Below are 24296 nucleotides of genomic sequence, written 5' to 3'. Positions count from 1 at the left end.
TGTACCTATGATAAAAATTACAGACCTCTACATGCTTTGTAAGTAGGAAAACCTGCAAAATCGTCAGTGTATCAAATACTTGTTCCCCCCACTGTATATTATGTTTCATTTTTTTCTCATAAAGCTCATCATAACACGGTAATGTAGAGATGATCTTTTTCCCTGTAAGGCTATTAATATTGAGACAGAGAGAGAGAGATTGTGTGTGATAAAGTGCAAGCGTGTGTATGTTTCCGGTCTATTCATACCCTTAATTAAGCTCTTGAGGTGACATGATCGTAGTGTTGTGGAAATAATTGTTTTCCACAAATGATCCAGCGCCCACCCTTGGGCCAATTAGTGAAAATTAGTCAGACTTATGTTGCCTGGATTAAAAGATTTCATGACTCCAGCTCAAAAGGGACAGGAGATATTCTTGTTCAAAGTTTGGTGGGGGACAAAAAGTATAATTTGCGGAGAATGTAATGGGCCGAGCTTATGGGAAAGTTGTTGCTCATGAGGTAGCCTCTGCCAAGTCCCCAACAACCTAATGTTCCGGTTTTCAGGGGAAATGGAAGAGAGCCTGTGATGTGACTTCTGCTTTTGGACGTTAACAAGGCGACGTTCCATCTAAACTCCTCCTTCACATTTACTGGATTGGTTAAAAAGTGCAGAAAGAGAACCTCCCCTGACAGTTATTTTTCTTCTCGTCAAGACCAGTATGTAGGGGATCTAGTTTCAGGTGTTTCTTTTACATCTGCTACGTTAGGTTACTCATGAGGAGATGCATAGATGTACAAAATGTCATGACTGTAGCTCAAACGGGACAGGCGATATCCTCGTTGCCAGCCAGCCAGTCATTCTCACCCGCGTACACCCTCACAGCAGAGCTGGGTCTAGCCTTGTCTGGCAGCGAAACAGTTCATTCAGCCACATTTACACCCTTTTTAAAAAACATAGCTGATATGGCTGACTTGCTTGAACAAATGTTGTTTCTACTGATAATTGAGATGTGCAAACTATGGAATAAGGGAACGACGAGCGGATAAGAGGCAATCTGTAATTTCAATTAAGACATTAATGGACGGACATAGTCAATATAACTATTTGTTCAGCACTTTTGAAATGTACAGCGACAGAATTCAGAACATGGGCCGTTCTTACAGTATTCTCCCTGTACACCAACTCAGAACCGTAGGATAAATAAAGGGGGCATATAAGCAGACAATTAAAACTCTTACAATATTAAATGATGACATTACTCTAAAACAGGCTATAGGCTACATGTGCACCACCAAGTCAGAACAGTAGGCCAAGTTATGTGGAGGAAAGGGACCAAATTATTAGGGTGAGGCACATGGGCTACTAACAGCTTACTACACAACATACACTTAGTATTACTTTCTTAGCTACAGTATACATATCTCCCTGGCATATTACATCATTTACAGTGCCTTGCAAAACTATTCATCCCCCTTGGCGTTTTTCCTATTATGTTGCATTACAACCTGTAATTTAAATGGATTTTTATTTGGATTTCATTTAATGGACATACACAAAATAGTCCAAATTGGTGAAGTGAAATGAAAAAAATATATTGTTTCAAAACATTTGGAAAAGTGGTGCGTGCATATGTATTCACCCCCTTTGCTGTGTGCAATCAAATTTTTTATTTTTTATTTTTATTTTTATTTTTAAACATTTTTAGTCATTTAGCAGACGCTCTTATCCAGAGCGACTTACAGGAGAAATTAGTGTATCAAATACTTGTTCTCCCCACTGTATATTATGTTTCATTTTTTTCTCATAAAGCTCATCATAACACAGTAATGTAGAGATGATCTTTTTTTTTTTTTACATTTATAGTCATTTAGCAGACGCTCTTATCCAGAGCGACTTACAGGAGAAATTAGGGTTAAGTGCCTTGCTCAAGGGCACATCGACAGATTTTTCACCTAGTCGGCTCTGGGATTAGAACCAGCGACCTTTCGGTTACTGGCACAATGCTCTTAACCACTAAGCCACCTGCCGCCCCTAAGTGTCACATGATCTGTCACATGATCTCAGTATATATACACCTGTTCTGAAAGGCCCCAGAGTCTGCAACACCACCAAGCAAGTGGCACCATGAAGACCAAAGAGCTCTCCAAACAGGTCAGGGACAAAGTTATGGAGAAGTACAGATCAGGATTTGGTTATAAAAAAATATCAGAAACTTTGAACATCCCACGGAGCACCATTAAATCCATTATTAAAAATGGAAAGAATATGGCACCACATCAAACCTAAGAGTGGTCCGCCCACCAAAACCCACAGAACAGGCAAGGAGGGCATTAATCAGAGAGGCAACAAAGAGACCAAAGATAACCCTGAAGGAGCTGCAAAGCTCCACAGTGGAGATGGGAGTATCTGTTCATAGGACCACTTTAAGCCGTACACTCCACAGAGCTGGGCTTTACGGAAGAGTGGCCAGAAAAAAGCCATCGCTTAAAGAAAAAAATAAGCAAACATGTTTGGTGTTCGCCAAAAGTCATGTAGGAGACTCCCCAAACATATGGAAGAAGGTACTCTGGTCAGATGAGACTAAAATTGAGCTTTAATATGTGACATGTATTAATGCCAAAATGACATGCAAAACAGGCAACCCAACAATGTTTTCTTCTTTAGCTAAACAGGTGGGGCTCAAAACAGGCTCTGCCCCACCAGCCCTGAATGACGGGTCACCACTGATTGTAACAATCAGGAGACAGTTGGGATTGCCTCAAGTGCAAATGTTATAGAATTACAGATACAGTAGATTAGGTAAACTAATAATAATGCTGATTGCATCAGATATGCTGTGTGTTTCCCCCAGACATTGACGAGTGTGCGGAGGGCCTGATCCAGTGCCACAATCACTCCCGCTGTGTCAACCTGCCGGGCTGGTACCACTGTGAGTGCAGGAACGGTTTCCATGACAATGGCTCCTACCTGATCGACGGGAACTCCTGCATCGGTTAGTATGCAGTCATTGTATTCCACCTCTGTTGGTCGTCTCCATCTCTACTGCTCCATCTTGGTCTTCTGTAGCTCAGTTGGAAAAACTCTTAAGTCGCATTGGATAAAATCTAAATGTCACATATTACAGGGGAGGGGAAGGGGGCTGTTAACACGGCTATGCAGCTTTTTTTTCTGCTGCATGTTGCAGCCTTTTGTTGTGTAGTCTGAATGAATGAATGAATGGAATTAGATTTGCACATCATGAGGACAGCAATCATAAACAAATATATAAATAGTAGACACAGAGTAACAATCAATGACAGTACAACATACAACATTCATGTATATAGAAATCAATATCAAATACTGTTTAGTGCATAACAGCAGCTGACGTAGTGAATCACATGTAATCCCAATCTCTGTTACTGTGAGAAGAGCATGATTTCTCCCTATACCTCAGGATGTAGTGATGCATCGATCATGCAGAGATACAATGGTCAGGAATACACAGGAGAATGTCACTTTCTATAGCTTAAGTTCTCTATCTCTAAAATGTATTAGTGCAGAATATCTCTTTAGATTATATTAGCATAACTATTTTTCCTGAGGAGGGAACTTAGTTTCTTACTGTTTGAGATATAAAGTATGCATCACCCATATAGAAACAGTAGGGAGTAGGCATCATAGGCACAGGAAATATCCCAATGTCCATTCTTTATTTCTGAAATGAATAGCAGAGGACAGTGACTGTTGAGTCATATTATACACTCTGAGAATGTACTGTACCCATTGCCCATGTAGAGGTAGCATGCTCAAACATCCCATTCTACTTATTATTTTCTCTAAAATTAGCAACAGACTCTTCTCTACTCGTGACTTATTCCTTGTGTTACTTTCTATATATATATATATATATATATATATATATATATATATATATATATATATATATATATATATTACAGTGGGGAAAAAAAGTATTTAGTCAGCCACCAATTGTGCAAGTTCTCCCACTTAAAAAGATGAGAGAGGCCTGTAATTTTCATCATAGGTACACGTCAACTATGACAGACAAAATGAGAAAAGAAATTCCAGAAAATCACATTGTAGGATTTTTTATGAATTTATTTGCAAATTATGGTGGAAAATAAGTATTTGGTCAATAACAAAAGTTTCTCAATACTTTGTTATATACCCTTTGTTGGCAATGACACAGGTCAAACGTTTTCTGTAAGTCTTCACAAGGTTTTCACACACTGTTGCTGGTATTTTGGCCCATTCCTCCATGCAGATCTCCTCTAGAGCAGTGATGTTTTGGGGCTGTCGCTGGGCAACACGGATTTTCAACTCCCTCCAAAGATTTTCTATGGGGTTGAGATCTGGAGACTGGCTAGGCCACTCCAGGACCTTGAAATGCTTCTTACGAAGCCACTCCTTCGTTGCCCGGGCGGTGTGTGTGGGATCATTGTCATGCTGAAAGACCCAGCCACGTTTCATCTTCAATGCCCTTGCTGATGGAAGGAGGTTTTCACTCAAAATCTCACGATACATGGCCCCATTCATTCTTTCCTTTACACGGATCAGTCGTCCTGGTCCCTTTGCAGAAAAACAGCCCCAAAGCATGATGTTTCCACACCCATGCTTCACAGTAGGTATGGTGTTCTTTGGATGCAACTCAGCATTCGTTGTACTCCAAACACGACGAGTTGAGTTTTTACCAAAAAGTTCTATTTTGGTTTCATCTGACCATATGACATTCTCCCAATCCTCTTCTGGATCATCCAAATGCACTCTAGCAAACTTCAGACGGGCGTGGACATGTACTGGCTTAAGCAGGGGGACACAGCAGGATTTGAGTCCCTGGCGGCATAGTGTGTTACTGATGGTAGGCTTTGTTACTTTGGTCCCAGCTCTCTGCAGGTCATTCACTAGGTCCCCCCGTGTGGTTCTGGGATTTTTGCTCACCGTTCTTGTGATCATTTTGACCCCACGGGGTGAGATCTTGCGTGGAGCCCCAGATCGAGGGAGATTATCAGTGGTGTTGTATGTCTTCCATTTCCTAATAATTGCTCCCACAGTTGATTTCTTCAAACCAAGCTGCTTACCTATTGCAGATTCAGTCTTCCCAGCCTGGTGCAGGTCTACAATTTTGTTTCTGGTGTCCTTTGACAGCTCTTTGGTCTTGGCCATAGTGGAGTTTGGAGTGTGACTGTTTGAGGTTGTGGACAGGTGTATTTTATATTGATAACAAGTTCAAACAGGTGCCATTAATACAGGTAACGAGGGGAGGACAGAGGAGCCTCTTAAAGAAGAAGTTACAGGTCTGTGAGAGCCAGAAATCTTGCTTGTTTGTAGGTGACCAAATACTTATTTTCCACCATAATTTGCAAATAAATTCATTAAAAATCCTACAATGTGATTTTCTGGATTTTCTTATCTCATTTTGTCTGTCATAGTTGATGTGTACCTATGATGAAAATTACAGGCCTCTCTCATCTTTTTAAGTGGGAGAACTTGCACAATTGGTGGCTGACTAAATACTTTTTTTCCCCACTGTATATATATATATATATATACACTGAATGTACAAAACATTAGGAACATGCTCTTTCCATGACATAGACTGACCAGGTGAAAGCTATGATCCCTTATTGATGTCACTTGTTAAATCTACTTCAATCAGTGTAGATGAAGAGGGGGAGACACGTTAACCCTTAGCCTACAATGGTTGCGCCCCCACATAAATCTGTGTCTCAATCCGCGGTGAATCTGCGGTGAAAGGTGGCAGAGCTAGAGCGGTGTTTGTCAGACCATGAGACATCCTGAAAATTGGTCTTCTCACGTAATCGTCCGAACAGCCTACAAACCACTATGACCCCTGTATGGAAAGATGACTCTCACAAACACGATGGTGTTCTCCGATTTGCTCTACGACCTCCACAAGTGTCAGGAGACTCGTCTGAAGACGGTACAGCCGATCTGCCAACTTCTGTCACACACTAATATGCAAAGGCGAGACTCTCACGGACATGTACATGTCGGTTGTTTTCCTCTAGAATGCCCACAGGTCTCACAAGACTCGTCTGAAGGTCCCCCAGTACGAGTTGAAAAAATTAATGGAAGTATATATGGAGACTGTTTAATGCCAAAAACATGTAAAAAAAAAAAAAAGATAAAAAAGAAAGAAAAAAAAGATACTGTATATAAACATGTTTCCTGATCAAAATCAAATAGCTAAATGATCCTTGGTATGACCTTCTTAAAACAATTCCATATAGCTTAGTAGACTATTTAGTGACAAAAATAAGGGGTTAAATACATAATATAAGATGTTTCCTGATCTTTCTTATATCTCTCAGATATAAGATAGACACTTCAGAACAAACTTCCTTTTGATATTTTTTGGGGACTATCTGCTGTTCCATTAAGTTAATCTGTTATTCAATGCATTTGTATGATATAATAGCAGTAAGGCCAAAAATAATTGTTCTGCAAATAATTTGTACATATCTTTTTTTTGATACTTCAAGGGGTCTTAAAATAAAAAATTAAATAGGTAAATTATCGTTGGTATGACCTTCTTAAAACAATTCCATATAGCTTAGTAAGATTGATAAATATCTAACGTATAAAAAACATTCTGATGAGCTACTTAAAAAGCAAAGATTTATAGTGGGCTTCTTTTTAAGAAATAGATATTGCCTCTCCATGAACAATGGGAGTTCATGGAGAGTGCAGATTGTATAGTCAACTTTCCTGCCAGCTCTTGACTATGGTGACACCATTTACCAGAATGCAGCAGCCACTGCTCTTAAACCTTTGGATGCCGTCTACCATAGCGCCCTTTCCTTTATCACAGGTGACAGTTTTAATACTCATCACCGCATCCTGTATCAGAAGGTCGGCTGGACCTCACTAAAGTCCAGTATTTCACTTCATTACTCCCTTCTTGTTTACAAAGCTCTGCTCCACAAGCTTCCAACATACCTCACTTCGCTGTTGAAATATCAAATTAATGAGATACCAAACCCGTTCGCAGGGTTGGTTAACTTCGAGGTCCCGCTTGTCTCCACAAAGTTTGGTAAATCCACCTTTAGTTTTAATACACCACAGTTATGGAATGCCTTACAAAACAAATTACACCTGGGTTCCCTCGTACCGATAGGGAAGTTAAATGAGTTCAATTAAGTGTACAATTGTTTCAATTGATTATTATAACTTGTTGTAATGTATTTATAACTGTCTTGTATTTTAAATTTTTTAGCTGTATTAATTGCATTTTTGTCATCAGGGCCTGAATAAATTCACCTGAATAAATAAAAGTTTATACAAATTTAAGTTAACTAATAAATAAATCATGATATATGCCTTTTATCCAATGTAACTTACAGTGTGTGCATATATTTTTGTATGGGTGGCCACCACAATGGGATTTGAACGTACAATCCTGATGTTGCAAGTGCCATGCTCTACCAACTACACCACAAAGTATGACATAATAAAGTCCTAAACTCAGTTTGCCAAACTCTGTATGTATGTCTCTGCTTACTGTATACCACTTATCTTACAGTTGAAGTCGGAAGTTTACATACACTTAGGTTGGAGTCATTAAAACTAGTTTTTCAACCACTCCAAAAATGTCTTGTTAACAAACTATAGTTTTGGCAAGTCGGTTAGGAAATCTACTTTGTGCATGACACAAGTAATTTTTCCAACAATTGTTTACAGACAGATTATTTCACTTATAATTCACTGTATCACAATTCCAGTGGGTCAGAAGTTTACATACACTAAGTTGACTGTGCCTTTAAACAGCTTGGAAAATTCCAGAAAATTATGTCATGGCTTTAGAAGCTTCTGATAGGCTAATTGACATCATTTGAGTCAATTGGAGGTGTACCTGTGGATGTATTTCAAGGCCTACCTTCAAACTCAGTGCCTCTTTGGTTGACATCATGGGAAAATCAAAAGAAATCAGTCAAGACCTCAGAAAGAAAATTGAAGACCTCCACAATTCTGGTTCATCCTTGGGAGCAATTTCCAAACGCCTGAATGTACCACGTTCATCTGTACAAACAATAGTACACAAGTATAAACACCATGGGACCACGCAGCCGTCATACCGCTCCAGAAGGAGACGCGTTCTGTCTCCTAGTTTTGAACATACTTTGGTGCGAAAAGTGAAAATCAATCGCTGGAGGAAACAGATACAAACGTATCTATATCCACAGTAAAACAAGTCCTATATCGACATAACCTGAAAGGCCGCTCAGCAAGGAAGAAGCCACTGCTCCAAAACCGCCATAAAAAAGCCAGACTACGGTTTGCAACTGCACATGGGGACAAAGATCGTACTTTTTGGAGAAATGTCCTCTGGTCTGATGAAACAAAAATAGAACTATTTGGCCATAATGACCATCGTTATGTTTTGACGAAAAAGGGGGACGCTTGCAAGCAGAAGAACACCATCCCAACCGTGAAGCACGGGGGTGGCAGCATCATGCTGTGGGGGTGCTTTGCTGCAGGAGGGACTGGTGCACTTCACAAAATAGATGGCATCATGAGGAAGGAAAATTATGTGGATATATTGAAGCAACATCTCAAGACATCAGTCAGGAAGTTAAAGCTTGGTCGTAAATGGGTCATCCAAATGGACAATGACCCCAAGCATACTTCCAAAGTTGTGGCAAAATTACTTAAGGACAACAAAGTCAAGGTATTGGAGTGGCCATAACAAAGCACTGACCTAAATCCTATAGAAAATGTGTGGGCAGAACTGAAAAAGCGTGTGCGAGCAAGGAGGCCTACAAACCTGACTCAGTTACACCAGCTCTGTCAGGAGGAATGGGCCAAAATTCACCCAACTTATTGTGGGAAGCTTGTGGAAGGCTACCCAAAACATATGACCCAAGTTAAACAATTGAAAGGCAATGCTACCAAATACTAATTCAGTGTACGTAAACTTCTGACCCACTGGGAATGTGATGAAATAAATAAAAGCTGAAATAAATAATTCTCTCTACTATTATTCTGACATTTCACATTTTTTAAATAAAGTGGTGATTCTAACTGACCTAAAACAGGGACATTTTACTAGGATTAAATGTCAGGAATTGTGAAAAACTGAGCTTAAATGTATTTGGCTAAGGTGTATGTAAACTTCCGACTTCAACTGTATCTCCTCTCTTCTCCCAGAATGAGTGGATATTAACATTTCCTCCTAGATTAGGCTGCCTCCTAAATCACACCCTATTCTCAAAAGTAGTGCACTAACCCCTGAGTGGGGCATTGGTCTAAGGCACTGCATCGCAGTGCTAACTGTGCCACTAGAGATTCTGGTTCGAATCCAGGCTCTGTCGTAGCCAGCCGCGACCGGGAGACCCATGGGGCGGCGCACAATTGGCCCAGCGTCGTCCAGGGTAGGGGAGGAAATGGCCAGCAGGGATATAGCTCAGTTGGTAGAGCATCGCCAGGGTCTCCCGGTCGCGGCTGCAACGCCAGGGTTGTGGGTTTGATTCCCACGTGGGGCCAGTATGAAAAAATAAATATATATATAATGTATACACTCACTAACTGTAAGTCGCTCTCGATAAGAGTGTCTGCTAAATGACTAAAATGTATGTAGGGAATAGGGTGCCATTTGGGACGTATACCTACAGTACATTAGTCTGTGGGCGTGCGTGTGGTTTAATCACACACTGGCTGGCTGAGCTGGATCTGAATAGACATTTATTAACCATATGCTTCAGGGAGGGGTGGTTTTAATAAACAGATTGTGCATGAAGATTATAATAATATGTAGAAAATTCTCTCCACTGTGTGTGTGTGTGTGTATGCGTGTCTGGGTCTCTACTCCCCCCTCTTTCTCTATTCGCTCTCTCTAACTATTGCACTGACGTCCATGACCTTTCCATATGGACTACACAAATCAAATACAGTTGAAATTGTCCAGTACACAAATACAGTGCTGGCTGATGCCCTCTAATTACGAACAATATTGTATGTTGTGCGTGTGTATGTGACTGCACTCAGTAAAACATGGTACGGTTAGGCTACAGGATTTTTCCCTGAGGTACAAAAATATCAAATACACAATGTACCTCCAGAGGTATACATATGATCTCACATGGTGCTGTTCAGTACCTTTTAGTGTACATGTGTGGATAATCTAGTATAATGGCACATTTTTGTACCCAATATTTTGAATATAAAGGTACAATCATCACACACTCAAAAAAAGGTGTACGGTGATGGTACTGATCTGTACCTTTATTTAGCATGATATTGGAGGTGTGGCTTAGTGGGGGCTTGGCTTTCAGTTAGTTATTCTTGGCCACCCATGAGTAGAAGTGTTGTACCAGTTTAAGTGGTCTATGGGAATGTTAAAGTTTGAGCATTTCTGCTGACAGTTCTGAAGTCTTTATAAAGGCTTGCAATAGGGCATGTGACAATAAAGAGTTGTAATTAATATTATAGAAACCTTAACCAAACACTAAGCAACCCTGTCAAGAGGTACGGACCTTTCAGCGTAATGGTGAAGTTGATGGTTTGAGAGTCACTGGACTCAAGTCCTGGTCGGGGCTACCCCCAAATTCGCTACATTTGTGTCAGAAGTGGGATGGCGGAGAGGCGTGTAAACATGAGGGACTTGTTATAGAGAAGAGGTACATTTTTGCCACTTAAAAGGAACAAATGGCTTTGTCATTGTGGTGGTACCCTAAAAGGGCAAATGTGTACCTTTTCTAAAAGTATGCTTTTGTAGCTGTGGGCTATAAAGTACACTTGGCTCTTAAGGTACAAACAGCAAAATACCAATTAGTGGCAAAAGATCAGAATTGGGCTACCTGTGTAAATGCAGCCTTATGTAGTGTACCTACAGTGGGGGAAAAAAGTATTTAGTCAGCCACCAATTGTGCAAGTTCTCCCACTTAAAAAGATGAGAGAGGCCTGTAATTTTCATCATAGGTACACATCAACTATGACAGACAAATTGAGAGAAAAAAAATCCAGAAAATCACATTGTAGGATTTTTAATGAATTTATTTGCAAATTATGGTGGAAAATAAGTATTTGGTCACCTACAAACAAGCAAGATTTCTGGCTCTCACAGACCTGTAACTTCTTCTTTAAGAGGCTCCTCTGTCCTCCACTCGTTACCTGTATTAATGGCACCTGTTTGAACTTGTTATCAGTATAAAAGACACCTGTCCACAACCTCAAACAGTCACACTCCAAACTCCACTATGGCCAAGACCAAAGAGCTGTCAAAGGACACCAGAAACAAAATTGTAGACCTGCACCAGGCTGGGAAGACTGAATCTGCAATAGGTAAGCAGCTTGGTTTGAATAAATAATAATAATAATAATAATATGCCATTTAGCAGACGCTTTTATCCAAAGCGTGCATCCAAAGAGTGCATTTGGATGATCCAGAAGAGGATTGGGTGAATGTCATATGGTCAGATGAAACCAAAATAGAACTTTTTGGTAAAAACTCAACTTGTCGTGTTTGGAGGACAAAGAATGCTGAGTTGCATCCAAAGAACACCATACCTACTGTGAAGCATGGAGGTGGAAACATCATGCTTTGGGGCTGTTTTTCTGCAAAGGGACCAGGACGACTGATCCGTGTAAAGGAAAGAATGAATTGGGTCATGTATCGTGAGATTTTGAGTGAAAACCTCCTTCCATCAGCAAGGGCATTGAGGATGAAACGTGGCTGGGTCTTTCAGCATGACAATGATCCCAAACACACCGCCCGGGCAACGAAGGAGTGGCTTCGTAAGAAGCATTTCAAGGTCCTGGAGTGGCCTAGCCAGTCTCCAGATCTCAACCCCATAGAAAATCTTTGGAGGGAGTTGAAAGTCCGTGTTGCCCAGCGACAGCCCCAAAACATCACTGCTCTAGAAGAGATCTGCATGGAGGAATGGGCCAAAATACCAGCAACAGTGTGTGAAAACCTTGTGAAGACTTACAGAAAACGTTTGACCTGTGTCATTGCCAACAAAGGGTATATAACAAAGTATTGAGAAACTTTTGTTATTGACCAAATACTTATATTCCACCATAATTTGCAAATCAATTCATTAAAATCCTACAATGTGATTTTCTGGATTTTTTTTTCTCATTTTGTCTGTCATAGTTGACGTGTACCTATGATGAAAATTACAGGCCTCTCTCATCTTTTTAAGTGGGAGAACTTGCACAATTGGTGGCTGACTAAATACTTTTTTCCCCCACTGTATAACTAATGCTACAATTGACATACCTTACAGGGTACCAATACAGTGACAAATGTTTGTACCCCTTTAAGTATATTAATTTTTGCGTGTGAGCATGTCAGTGTGTGCTCTGTTATTTACTATTTTAGCGTGTATACTTCCACTGCTGCTAGCTACAGCAGTGCTCCGTTGAATATGTTGAATGTGGCACGAACACAATTACTCTGGGAACGGTAGAGGTACATTGTAAAAACGCCACCTAATGAAATGTTGGGGAAGCTAAAATAACAAAGTTGTGGCAACATTTTTGTGTGGGTTTAATTTAGAAAACATATTAGGCTTGTGAAATTCCTCTGAAAATATGCTATATTTTTGGGCCTGAACAGAAACTAGTGGGTGCTGTCACACTTTTTGGAATGGCGCACTCACATTCAATATTTGACGCGAGAGGCGCGAGGCGCGAGTTTGGATTTTGACATTTCCAGGCAAAACATTGTGGTACTTTGTTGAACAACAGGAGCTTGAAATCAAGGTGGAAATCTACAGAGTGATTTGACTATTCCGAGAAAAGATTCATCGATGTACCGGTAAGTGGAACTGACTAACTGTAATGTTTGCTCGTGTTAATCAGTTTTGGTATCTTCTGCTGCTGCATGGCTGTAGACTTGTTAGCTAGCTAGCTAATATTTGGCATGGTTGCTAGTAAGCTAGCTAACACTATGTCTGACAGGGCTGTGTGTTTAATGACGGCTGCCATTTTGGTTGCAGAATGCTGATGAATTGTTCAGGAATTGCTTGGGAAACTATTTGCGATTCACGTGCTGTAGTATGTTAGTGGAATCCATTTAAGGACTTTTTTGTGGAATTGATTTATTTTATTTTATAAAGGTTGTTGAAACTTACCCAAAACTAAATTGAAACTAGAAACCTTGCCTACAACACTAACTGAAATCCAATAAATAAAATACTATGTTAAATGATTGAGCTGGCTGAACTCAGCTTGTTAGAACAGACTGACCAAAAGTTAAAATTACATGCTCTTATATTGATTCTGAATGGTCAAAGATTTTAAGATTTTAAAATGTGTCACGCGACGTGTATGCAGTTAGCGAAGTCAAATGCAGGACACAGAGCGGCTGGCAACGTTCTTTACTGAACACAGTAAAATAAACGTACAAAACAACAAACCTCCAAAACAGGGAGGAAAACACAAAGACCCGTACATACAAGAAACTGCCGGAATGACAAACGAACAATCACACACAAAATAACCAAATGAGAGGCAGGGGTTAATATAGGGAATACAATCCAACATAATGGGAAACAGGTGTAAACAATAAAGACCAAACAAGACAAACACCGAAACATTGATCGGCAGCAGCTAGTACTCCAGGGACGACGAACGCCGAAGCCTGCCCGAGCAAGGAGGAGGAGCAGCCTCGGCTGAATCCGTGACAGTACCCCCCCCCCCTTGACGCGCCGCACCAGCCGTGCGCCGACCCCGGCCTCGTGGACGGCCAGGAGGACGCGGAGCAGGGCGAGTCGGATGACTACGGTGGAAATCCCTCAACAAGGAGGGATCTAGGATGTCCCTCCTAGGCACCCAGCACCGTTCCTCCGGACCGTACCCCTCCCACTCCACGAGATACTGCAGACCCCCCATCCGACTCCTCGAATCCATGATGGAACGGACTAAGTACGCCGGAGCCCCCTCGATGTCTAGTGGGGGCGGAGGAGCCTCTCGTATCTCATTCTCCTGGAGTGGACCAGCTACCACCGGCCTGAGGAGAGACACATGGAATGAGGGGTTAATGTGGTAATTAATGGGCAGTTGTAACCTATAACATACCTTGTTCAATCTCCTCAGGACTTTAAATGGCCCCACAAACCGCCGACCCAGCTTCCGGCAGGGCAGGCGAAGGGGCAGGTTTCGGGTTGAGAGCCAGACCCGATCTCCCGGTGCATAAACCGGAGCCTCACTGCGGTGGCGATCGGCGCTCGCCTTTTGCCGTCTGATAGCCCGCTACAGATGGACATGCGCAGCGTTCCATGTTTCCTCCGAGCGCCGAAACCACTCATCCACCGCAGGGGCTTCGATCTGGCTCTGATGCCAGGGTGCCAGGACTGGCTGATAACCCAGCACACACTGAAAAGGCGTAAGATTAGTGGAGGAGTGGCGGAGTGAGTTTTGGGCTATCTCTGCCCAGGGGATATACCCCGACCACTCCTCCTGCCGGTCCTGGCAATAGGACCTCAGAAACCTACCCACATCCTGGTTTACTCTCTCCACCTGCCCATTACTCTCAGGGTGAAAACCCGAGGTAAGGCTAATCGAGACCCCCAGACGTTCCATAAACGCCCTCCAGACTCTAGAGGTGAACTGGGGACCCCGATCAGACACTATATCCTCAGGCACCCCGTAGTGCCGGAAGACGTGAGTAAACAGGGCGTCGGTCGTTTGTAGGGCTGTAGGAAGACCTGGCATAGGAATTAGACGGCAGGCCTTAGAAAACCGATCCACAACGACCAAGATCGTGGTATTCCCCTGGGAGGGGGGAAGGTCCGTGACAAAATCCACCGATAGGTGAGACCACGGCCGTTGTGGAACGGGTAGGGGTTGTAACTTCCCTCTGGGCAGGTGTCTAGGCGCCTTACACTGGGCGCACACCGAGCAGGAAGAACCACCAGTACTTCCCACTAAGGCAGTGCACTGTCCGACCAATACCAGGATGACCAGAGGAGGGTGACGTGTGAGCCCAATATATCAGTCGATCACGGACCTCGAGGGGCACGTACCTCTGTCCCTCTGGACACTCTGGGGGAGTAGGGTCGGCACGTAACGCCCGCTCGATGTCCGCATCGACCTCCCACACCACCGGTGCCACCAGACAAGACTCCGGAAGTATGGGAGTGGGCTCAATGGACCTCTCCTCTGTGTCATAACGTCAGGACAGGGCGTCTGCCTTAGCGTTCTGTGACCCTGGTCTATAAGTGAGCTTAAATACAAACCGGGTAAGAAACATGGCCCACCTAGCCTGACGAGGGTTCAGTCTCCGCTGCCCGGATGTACTCCAGGTTACGATGGTCAGTCAGAATGAGAAAAGGGTGTTTAGCCCCCTCAAGCCAATGCCTTCACACCTTCAGGGCTTGGACCACCGCTAGCAGCTCCCTGTCCCCCACGTCATAATTGCGTTCCGCCGGACTGAGCTTCTTAGAATAGAAAGCACAGGGGCGGAGTTTTGGAGGCGTGCCCGAGCGCTGAGACAGTATAGCACCGATCCCCGCCTCGGACGCATCCACCTCAACTTGGAACGCCAAAGAGGGATCCGGATGTGCCAGCACCGAGGCCGAGGTGAACAGGTCCTTCAGATGTCTAAACGCCCTGTCCGCCTCAGCCGACCACTGCAAACGCACCGGGCCCCCCCATAGCAGGGAGGTGATGGGAGCTGCTACCTGTCCAAAGCCCCGGATAAACCTCCGGTAGTAATTGGCAAAACCCAAAAACCGTTGCACCTCCTTCACCGTGGTAGGAGTCTGACCGCGTTTCAGCCGTGCGTAATTGGCAATCTCCATCTTCACCCCTGTTGCGGACAACCGATGTCCTAGGAAGGAGATGGACTCCTGGAAGAACAGACATTTCTCCGCCTTCACATACAGGTCATGCTCCAATAGTCTACCAAGCGCCCGACGCACCAGGGACACATGCTCGGCTCGTGTAGCGGAGTATATTAGAATGTCATCAATATACACCACTACATACACTGTCCATGCAAATCCCGGAAAATCTCATCCACAAATGATTGGAAGACTGAAGGAGCATTCATTAAACCGTATGGCATGACGAGGTACTTATAGTGACCCGAGGTGGTACTGAACGCTGTCTTCCACTCATCTCCCTCCCTAATGCGCACCAGGTTGTACGCGCTCCTGAGATCCAATTTTGTGAAGAATCGCGCCCCGTGTAATGACTCCGTCATACTAGCAATCAGAGGAAGAGGATAGCTGTATTTGATTGTAATCTGATTGAGACCACGGTAATCAATACACGGGCGTAAACCCCCATCCTTCTTCTACACAAAAAATAAACTCGAGGACGCAGGAGAAGTGGACGATCGTATGTATCCCTGTCTCAGAGATTCGGTGACGTATGTCTAAATAGCTGCCGTCTCCTCCTGAGACAGGGGATACACATGACTACGAGGAAGCGCAGCTCCTACCTGGAGGTCTATCGCACAATCCCCCTGTCGATGAGGTGGTAATTGAGTCGCCTTCTTTTTACAGAAGGTGAGTGCCAAATCGGCATACTCAGGAGGAATGTGCATGGTGGGAAACACAACTTTAATACACATATGTACAACAGAGAGCTCTGGGTGAGTTGGGTGCTTACTCACCTGGAATGACTCATCAGTGCGCGGCCTACTGCCTCGATTCCTAGGAGACCCTCCCCAGCACCGAACCACAGTGTGTCCTCTGCGGCCACCGCTGGTGCAGGGGACGGCCTCTCTCCTGGTCTCTCTCCTGGTCTCCCTAGCACCAGCACCCCCGAGCTCCATAGGGCTCGGCTCGGAAGTGCTGGGGGATGGAATGGACGGCCCCGACTCCGGACGTCCGCGGGTAGCCAACAGGGTATCTAGGCAAATCAACATGTCCACCAGCTGATCGAAGCTTAGATTGGTGTCCCTGCAGGCCAACTCCCGACGCACGTCCTCCCTCAGGCTGCACCTGTAGTGGTCGATGAGGGCCCTCTCATTCCATCCCGCATTGGCAGCCAGAGTCCGGAAGTCCAGTGCGAACTCCTGCGCGCTCCTCTTCCCCTGTCTGAGGTGGAACAGACGCTCACCCGCCGCCTTACCCTCTGGGGGATGATCGAACACCGCCCTGAAGCGGCGGGTGAACTCCGCACATGTAGCGGCGTCTATTCGCCCCCACTCGGCGTTGGCCCACTCCAGTGCCTTGCCGGACAGACAGGAGATGAGGGCGGACACGCTCTCGTATCCCGAGGGCATCGGGTGGATGGTTGCCATGTAGAGTTCCACTTGGAGCAGGAAACCCTGACACCAGGCCGCGGTGCCATCATAAGCCCTCGGGAGCGAGAGCCGAATCCCACTGGACTCCGGAGGTGAGGCGATGGGTATAGCTGATGGTGGTGGTATCCTCGGAGGAGGTGTGGGCAAACCTCCTCTTTCCCATTGCTCCAAGGTGTTCATCACCCCTTCCATGGCGGCTCTTGTTGTGATACGCGCTCCTCCAGTGATCCATCTGGCACCGCCGCTCCTGCTGACTCCATGTCTTGGTGTGTGATTCTGTCACGCGACGTGTATGCGGTTAGCGAAGTCAAATGCAGGACACAGAGCGGCTGGCAACGTTCTTTACTGTAAAATAAACGTACAAAACAACAAACCTCCAAAACAGGGAGGAAAACACAAAGACCCGTACATACAAGAAACTGCCGGAATGACAAACGAACAATCACACACAAAATAACCAAATGAGAGACAGGGGTTAATATAGGGAATACAATCCAACATAATGGGAAACAGGTGTAAACAATAAAGACCAAACAAGACAAACACCGAAACATCGATCGGCAGCAGCTAGTACTCCGGGGACGACGAACGCCGAAGCCTACCCGAGCAAGGAGGAGGAGCAGCCTCGGCTGAATCCATGACAAAATGAAGCAATAAGGTTACTGTATAAAGCCTGAAGCTTTAAAGAGGGCAAGTGTGTAATATCAGCTAATTGTTTCTTCCCCATAAGGTTAGTTTTAAGCTAAATTGTTTGTTTGTGCTTTTGTTTCTCCATCAGGTCATGAGGAGAGAAGAGATTCATGCTTTGTCGGCACTGCAAGTTCTAATTCTAGTGCTAGTAGTGCTAGTTCAGAAACTATGCTATGCAGGGTGCTCTGAAGTAGAGATCAACTGGAGACACATAGATGGGCATCAGAATGGAACAGTCAAGAAACCCAGAAGGGCAGGGATGATCAACTTTCTTCCTGATCACCCTGCTCGACTAAATGGAGAGAGCTTGGCTTGAAGAAGAACTCAAGAAGAGGAACGTTAACATGAATCTGGTCAATACTAAAATGGACCTGACTTTGTCCCTCAGGAGAAAAGGGATTGTTGACATGGCCAAGCCTCCTCTTGAAGCACCAGGTGAGTTCTACAGGTATTTTGTAAATGTACTTTGTGCAATTGTACATTATCACTAATTTTATCTCCATATTCTCATTTAGTTTTGCAGGTTTATGCTGAATTCAAAACAATCACCTGAGATGATCTGCACACAACTCTCCACACAGCCCTGGAAGACAATGCAAGAGGCCTAATCAGGATGTATCACTGCAAAGGAGGTGCCTTGGAGAGGAGATGAAAGCCCTGTTCGAGAGCCTAGATGAGCAGGTAAATTAGCAAACTAATCACATCTTGACAACAGTTGATTTGCTGGATTATTGGTAATATGGTGTAATTTAAATGGTTGTAAATCTTGATGTATGGGTAGTTGTCATCTCTTTGATACATTTTTAACAGCGATGTTGGAAATGTTTCACCACCCTCATTTGTGTGGTGCCTGGTTAAAACATTCCTGCAGTAGAAGTGCCACTCAGACCAGGGTTACCTGCGTATGGTGTAACTTTGTCAAGTGTTGCACAAATATTTGAGTCCCAAATTCGAACCAATGTTTTTTATGCAGACCACAGACATAGCCAAGCATTAGAGGTCGGTGGCACTCAGAGGTCTTCCCCTTTATCTTCAGGAACATACACCAATAGTAAAAACTGTCAGGTAAACCAACATTTTCAAAAACAGTGCAAAGTCTTGCTGTGTCACTCATTGACTTGTTAAGTTTCAAGTTTCAAGTTTTAATGTCACATGCACAAGTCCAGTGAAATGCCTTTCTTGCGAACTTAAAACCCAACAATGCAATAATCAATAACAATGTATTACTAGAAAAAAACACATGAGAAATAAGAATAAGATGTATGCAATACACAATAAAGTAAGTAAGCATACTATATACAGGAAATATTTAAAAAGTAAGTTCCAATACCATATTTACATGTGCAGGGATACTGGAGTGATGGAGGTAGATACAGTGGCTTGCGAAAGTTTGTTGCCTTACAACCTGTAATTAAAATAGATTTTTTGTGGGTTTGTATCATTTGATTTACACAACGTGCCTACCACTTTGAAGATGCAAAATATTTTTTTATTGTGAAACAAACAAGAAAGAAGACAATGAAAAACATCCCCACATGGTGTTCTCGGGGTGATGAGAGGTGTAGGGTTTGTGCCAGACAGCGTTTTCCTTGATGGCCAAAAAGCTCAATTTTAGTCTCATCTCACCAGAGTTCTTCCATATGTTTGGGGAGTCTCCCACATGGCTTTTGGCGAACACCAAACGTGTTTGCTTATTTTTTTCTTTAAGCAATGGCTTTTTTCTGGCCACTCTTCCGTAAAGCCCAGCTCTGTGGAGTGTACGGCTTAAAGTGGTCCTGTGGACAGATACTCCAATCTCCACTGTAGAGCTTTGCAGCTCGTTCAGGGTTATCTTTGGTCTCTTTGTTGCCTCTCTGATAAACGCCATGGGGCATGAATACCTTTGCAAGGCACTGTATAGGGGTAAGATGACTAGGCAACAGGATATAAAATAATCAGAGTAGCAGAAGCTTGCATGTGAGTGGGTGTGCGGGTGTGTAGAGTCAGTATAAATGTATGTGCATATTATATGTGAGTGAGAAAATGATGGAGTGAGTGTTTGTGTGTGTGTTGGACTGACAGTGTGTGTGAGTGTGTAGGGCCATGTGAGTGTGCATAGAGACAGTGCAATTATTGAAATAAAGGTCAATAAAGATAGAAGGTAGAAGGTATTCTGTTAGCTATTTATCAGTCATATTGCTTTGGGATATAAGCTGTTCAAGAGCCTGTTGGTGTCAGACTTGACGCACCTGTACCTCTTGCCGTGCGGCAGCAGAGAAAATACTATATGGCTTGGGTGGTTGGGGTCTTTGACGATTTTTTTCCAGGCCTTCGTTTCACACTGCCTGATATAGAGGTCCTGGATGGCAGGTAGCTCGGCCCCAGTGATGTACTGGGCTGTCCGCAAAACCCTCTGTAGCGCCATGTAATCGAGGGTGGTGCTATTGCCATACAACCAGTCAATATACTCTCAGTGGTACAGCTGTAGAACCTTTTGAGGATTAGAGGGCCCATGCCAAACTTTTTCAACCTCCTGATGGGGAGGAGGCACTGTTGTGCCTTCTTCACGACTGTGTGTGTGTGTTTGGACCATTTTAAGTCTTTAGTAATTTGGATTTGCACACCGAGGAACTTGAAGCTGTCTACCTGCTCCACTGCCGATGTAGATGGGGGCGTCTGGGAGAGGTTGTTGCTCCGACACCACACTGCCAGGTCACTGACTTCCTCCCTGTAGGCTGTGGGGCCCCTGTGTTAAGGGTCAGCGTGTTAGAGGTGATGTTGCCTACCCTCACCACCTGGGGTCGGCACGTCAGGAAGTCCAGGATCCAGTTACAGAGGGAGGTGTTCATACCCAGAGTCCTAAGCGTGATGACGAGCTTGGAGGGGATAATGGTGTTGAACGCTGAGCTGTAGTCAATGAACAGCATTCTCACATAGGTGTTCCACTTATCTAGGTGGGTGAGGGCAGTGTGGAGAGCAATTGAGATTGTGTCATCTATGGATCTGTTGGGACGGTATGCAAATTAGAGTGGAGTGGGTGGCTGGGATGGTGGAATTGATGTGTGCCATAACCAGCCTCTCAAAGCAAAAATAAAAATAAAATATGCCATTTAGCAGACGCTTTTATCCAAAGCGACTTACAGTCATGCGTGCATACATTTTTGTGAATGGGTGGTCCCGGGGATCGAACCCACTACCTTGGCGTTACAAGTGCCGTGCTCTACCAGTTGAGCTACAGAGGACCACATGGGGTTAAAGCACTTAATGATTGTGAGTGCTACAGGGCAATAATCATTGTGGCATGAAGCCTTAGAGTTCTTAGGAACATTGTGGTCATTTATAAATGTGGGGATTACAGACTGGGACAAGGAGAGGTTGAAAATTACCGTGAATATGCCTGCCAGCTGTTCTGCGCATGCTCTGAGAATGCGCCCTGGAATACCGTTGGGGCCCGCGGCCCCACGGGTGTTGACCTGATTAAAAACCCTTCTCACATCGGCCTCAGAGAGTGAGATCACCCAGTCCTCTGGGTCGGTGACGGCCCTCACACCCGGCTCGATGTTGTTGTCAAAGCTTGCATAAAATTCATTAACTTTGTATGGTAGAGAGGCATCGTTGGGCAGATCACGGTTGGGTCATCCTTTTTGTAATCCGTAATGGACTGTAGCCCCTGCCACATGCGGTGGGCATAAGGTATTCCAAGACTGGTGAACAGTGGGTCGACACTTCCACCGCGCTGGAATTAGTACACCAGTTGGAGTTGATGAAGAGGCAAACCCCTCCCCCCTCGATTTCCCCGACTCCACTGTCCCTTCTGCCACATGAATGGAGAATCCATTGAGTTGGATAGCCATGGGGGGTATCTTGTCTGAGAGCCATGTTTCTGAAAAGCAAAGAATATTGCAGTTCCGAGAGTCCCGTTGGTAGCAAATCCGCGATCGGAGGTCATCCGTCTTGCTATCAAGTGACTGTTCATTAGCCAGTAGAATGGAGGGAAGAGGTGGTCGGTTTTCCCTACGCCTTAATCTCACATGGATCCCCCCTCTCTTGCCTCTGTAACGCCAGCTTTTTCTCTTGGGTAGCCCGGAAATTGGGTTGGAATTACAGAGAGAGCCCAGGGCAGATGAGTCGAAGTAGAAGCCGGAATTGGGGTTAGTCACTGCCGATCTGATGTTCAAGAGTTCTTGTCGGTTGTAAGAAATGATAGCGGATACATTTTGTGAAAATACTTGATTTATTAACATTTCTCTTTTGTGCTCCAAATCAGATGATGCTGTGGAAAGGCACACCAGTGGGGTGAAAGTGAGTGTCCTGGAGATGGTGGAGGATCCTGCAGGCCCGAGGTCAGCGCTGAATGTGGCTGTCATGCTGGAGAGACAAGTTGTCCTTGAGGGACTTCCAGACTTCCCAACCGCCTTTGGAGTGCTCTTCAGCCTGCTTTACGCTCTCAGCATTGAGTATCCCCAGGAGTGGAAATACTCTTTTGAGGCTGTGCAAAAGATCTTCATGCATCTCGGTGAACAATATTCCGTTCGAATTCAGTCACTGAGAAACAGACTGTTGCAGGCATAGAGGGACGCTTTTCTGTCACACAGGGTGATTTTGTTGCTGAGCTCTGGTTTATAACAGGGACATGAGAAAGGCTTGTGTCCAGTGGATATTGCTGTACTGTTCTTTAAAGTGGAACTGACAGCATTTTAGCAACATTAAATCTTTTTTAAATATGGTCAATACACCCCCAGCAAGAATATGACACGTTTTTCTAAATTTTCTGACAAGTGAGTATATGGTCATTTTCACGTTTTCATAAATTCTTTAAATGTTTGGGAATTATGTATACTAAGGCATTTGTGAAAATTCTATAGTAATAAATATAGAGTGGGAAAGCGGCCGTGCATTTGGACAATTAATACACAATGCAGTAAATAAAACCTAATAAAAACACCTGTCTCGTCCAGGACCAGAGTCTACGCAGACCGGTGCGCCATAGTCAATCAGAGCTTCAGTAGATAAGCCATTTGCCAGAAGGGCCTACCAACATTCACTAAGAACTGGACTGTGTGTTTACAGGCAGTAGCAACAGCACGACTTTAGATCATTGGAACGCATTTGCCAAAAGCCACAAAATACACCTGAATGGATTTCTGCAAATATGTAAATATTTAAGTCCTCTTACATTTGGGAACTTTACAGTCCTATTTATCAAACAACCATGAAACGCTAGGCTCCCTCCCTCAGTTATGCACATCAACAACAACAACATCAACAACTAATGCTAGCCAGAGCGAGATTAACTAAAATCTAACGAGGTAACATTAGATACATTTTTTCAGCTAGTTGGCCGTCAAAATTGCATCGATAAACGATGCTTTTCCCAACCCACATTTTGACAACTGAATGGAAACTTGCCTGCCCATTTGATTAATGCCAAATTAATTTGATTGACAAATAGCTAAGGGTGTGTTCATATATTGCCTCCAATGTGTCAGTCGGTCGTTCGTAAATTCAGAGCATTGTCAGATTGTCTGTTCATAAATTCAGAGCGTTTCGCTCTCCAAGCACTCAGAGCGCACACTGCACGATTGACACTGGACGCTCTGGCCGAGGAGTAGGTAGGGTTGATCCGAGTGTTCCTCACACCGGCGGTCAAGCACCCAAGCTAACTGGCTAAAATTGGCTGGCTTGCTACTTCCAGATACAAATGAGAGAACACATCACTGATCATTTTACTCACCCTAGCCAAGCTGGTTAGGCTGTTTACATGTTATCTAGAGCGTTCGTGACTGCTACTTTTATTTGCCTACATTTACTGACACGGTCATATTCAGTGGGTGTTGAGTGTTCTTAAATGCATCCGTTATTCGGCGCTCTGGCACAATTTATGAACACAAGTGATATACTAACTGGAAAACAGTCGTTCAAGTTCAGCATAGCTAGCTAGCAAAGCAATTCAAATGTTTTGCTAGCTAACCAAATGACACCTGCATCTACAGTGGGGAGAACAAGTATTTCATACACTGCTGATTTTGCAGGTTTTCCTACTTACAAAGCATGTAGAGGTCTGTAATTATTATCATAGGTACACTTCAACTGTGAGAGACGGAATCTAAAACAAAAATCCAGAAAATCACATTGTATGATTTTTAAGTAATTCATTTGCATTTTATTGCATGACATAAGTATTTGATCACCTATCAACCAGTAAGAATTCCAGCTCTCACAGACTTGTTAGTTTTTCTTTAAGAAGCACTCCTGTTCTCCACTCATTACCTGTATTAACTGCACCTGTTTGAACTCGTTACCTGTATAAAAGACACCTGTCCACACACTCAATCAAACAGACTCCAACCTCTCCACAATGGCCAAGACCAGAGAGCTGTGTAAGGACATCAGGGATAAAATTGTAGACCTGCACAAGGCT

The 24296-nt window shown here is 43.9% G+C and overlaps 1 protein-coding gene across 1 annotated transcript in view; it reads left to right on the top strand.

Annotated features, from left to right (window-relative positions):
• Window positions 1-24296, top strand: part of LOC121579071 (protein kinase C-binding protein NELL1-like) — a 519122-nt gene that overhangs the window by 476780 nt on the left and 18046 nt on the right. Inside the window, exon 16 of the mRNA XM_041893338.1 lies at window positions 2834-2974. Within this exon, the coding sequence (XP_041749272.1) occupies window positions 2834-2974 (141 nt within the window). The remainder of the gene's footprint in view (window positions 1-2833; window positions 2975-24296) is intronic.

This window comes from Coregonus clupeaformis, chromosome 3 (assembly GCF_020615455.1).
Source record: "Coregonus clupeaformis isolate EN_2021a chromosome 3, ASM2061545v1, whole genome shotgun sequence".
NCBI classification, from domain to species: domain Eukaryota; kingdom Metazoa; phylum Chordata; class Actinopteri; order Salmoniformes; family Salmonidae; genus Coregonus; species Coregonus clupeaformis.
The sequence above is the reverse complement of the archived record's forward strand: the minus strand, read 5'-3'. Positions and strand labels throughout refer to the sequence as shown.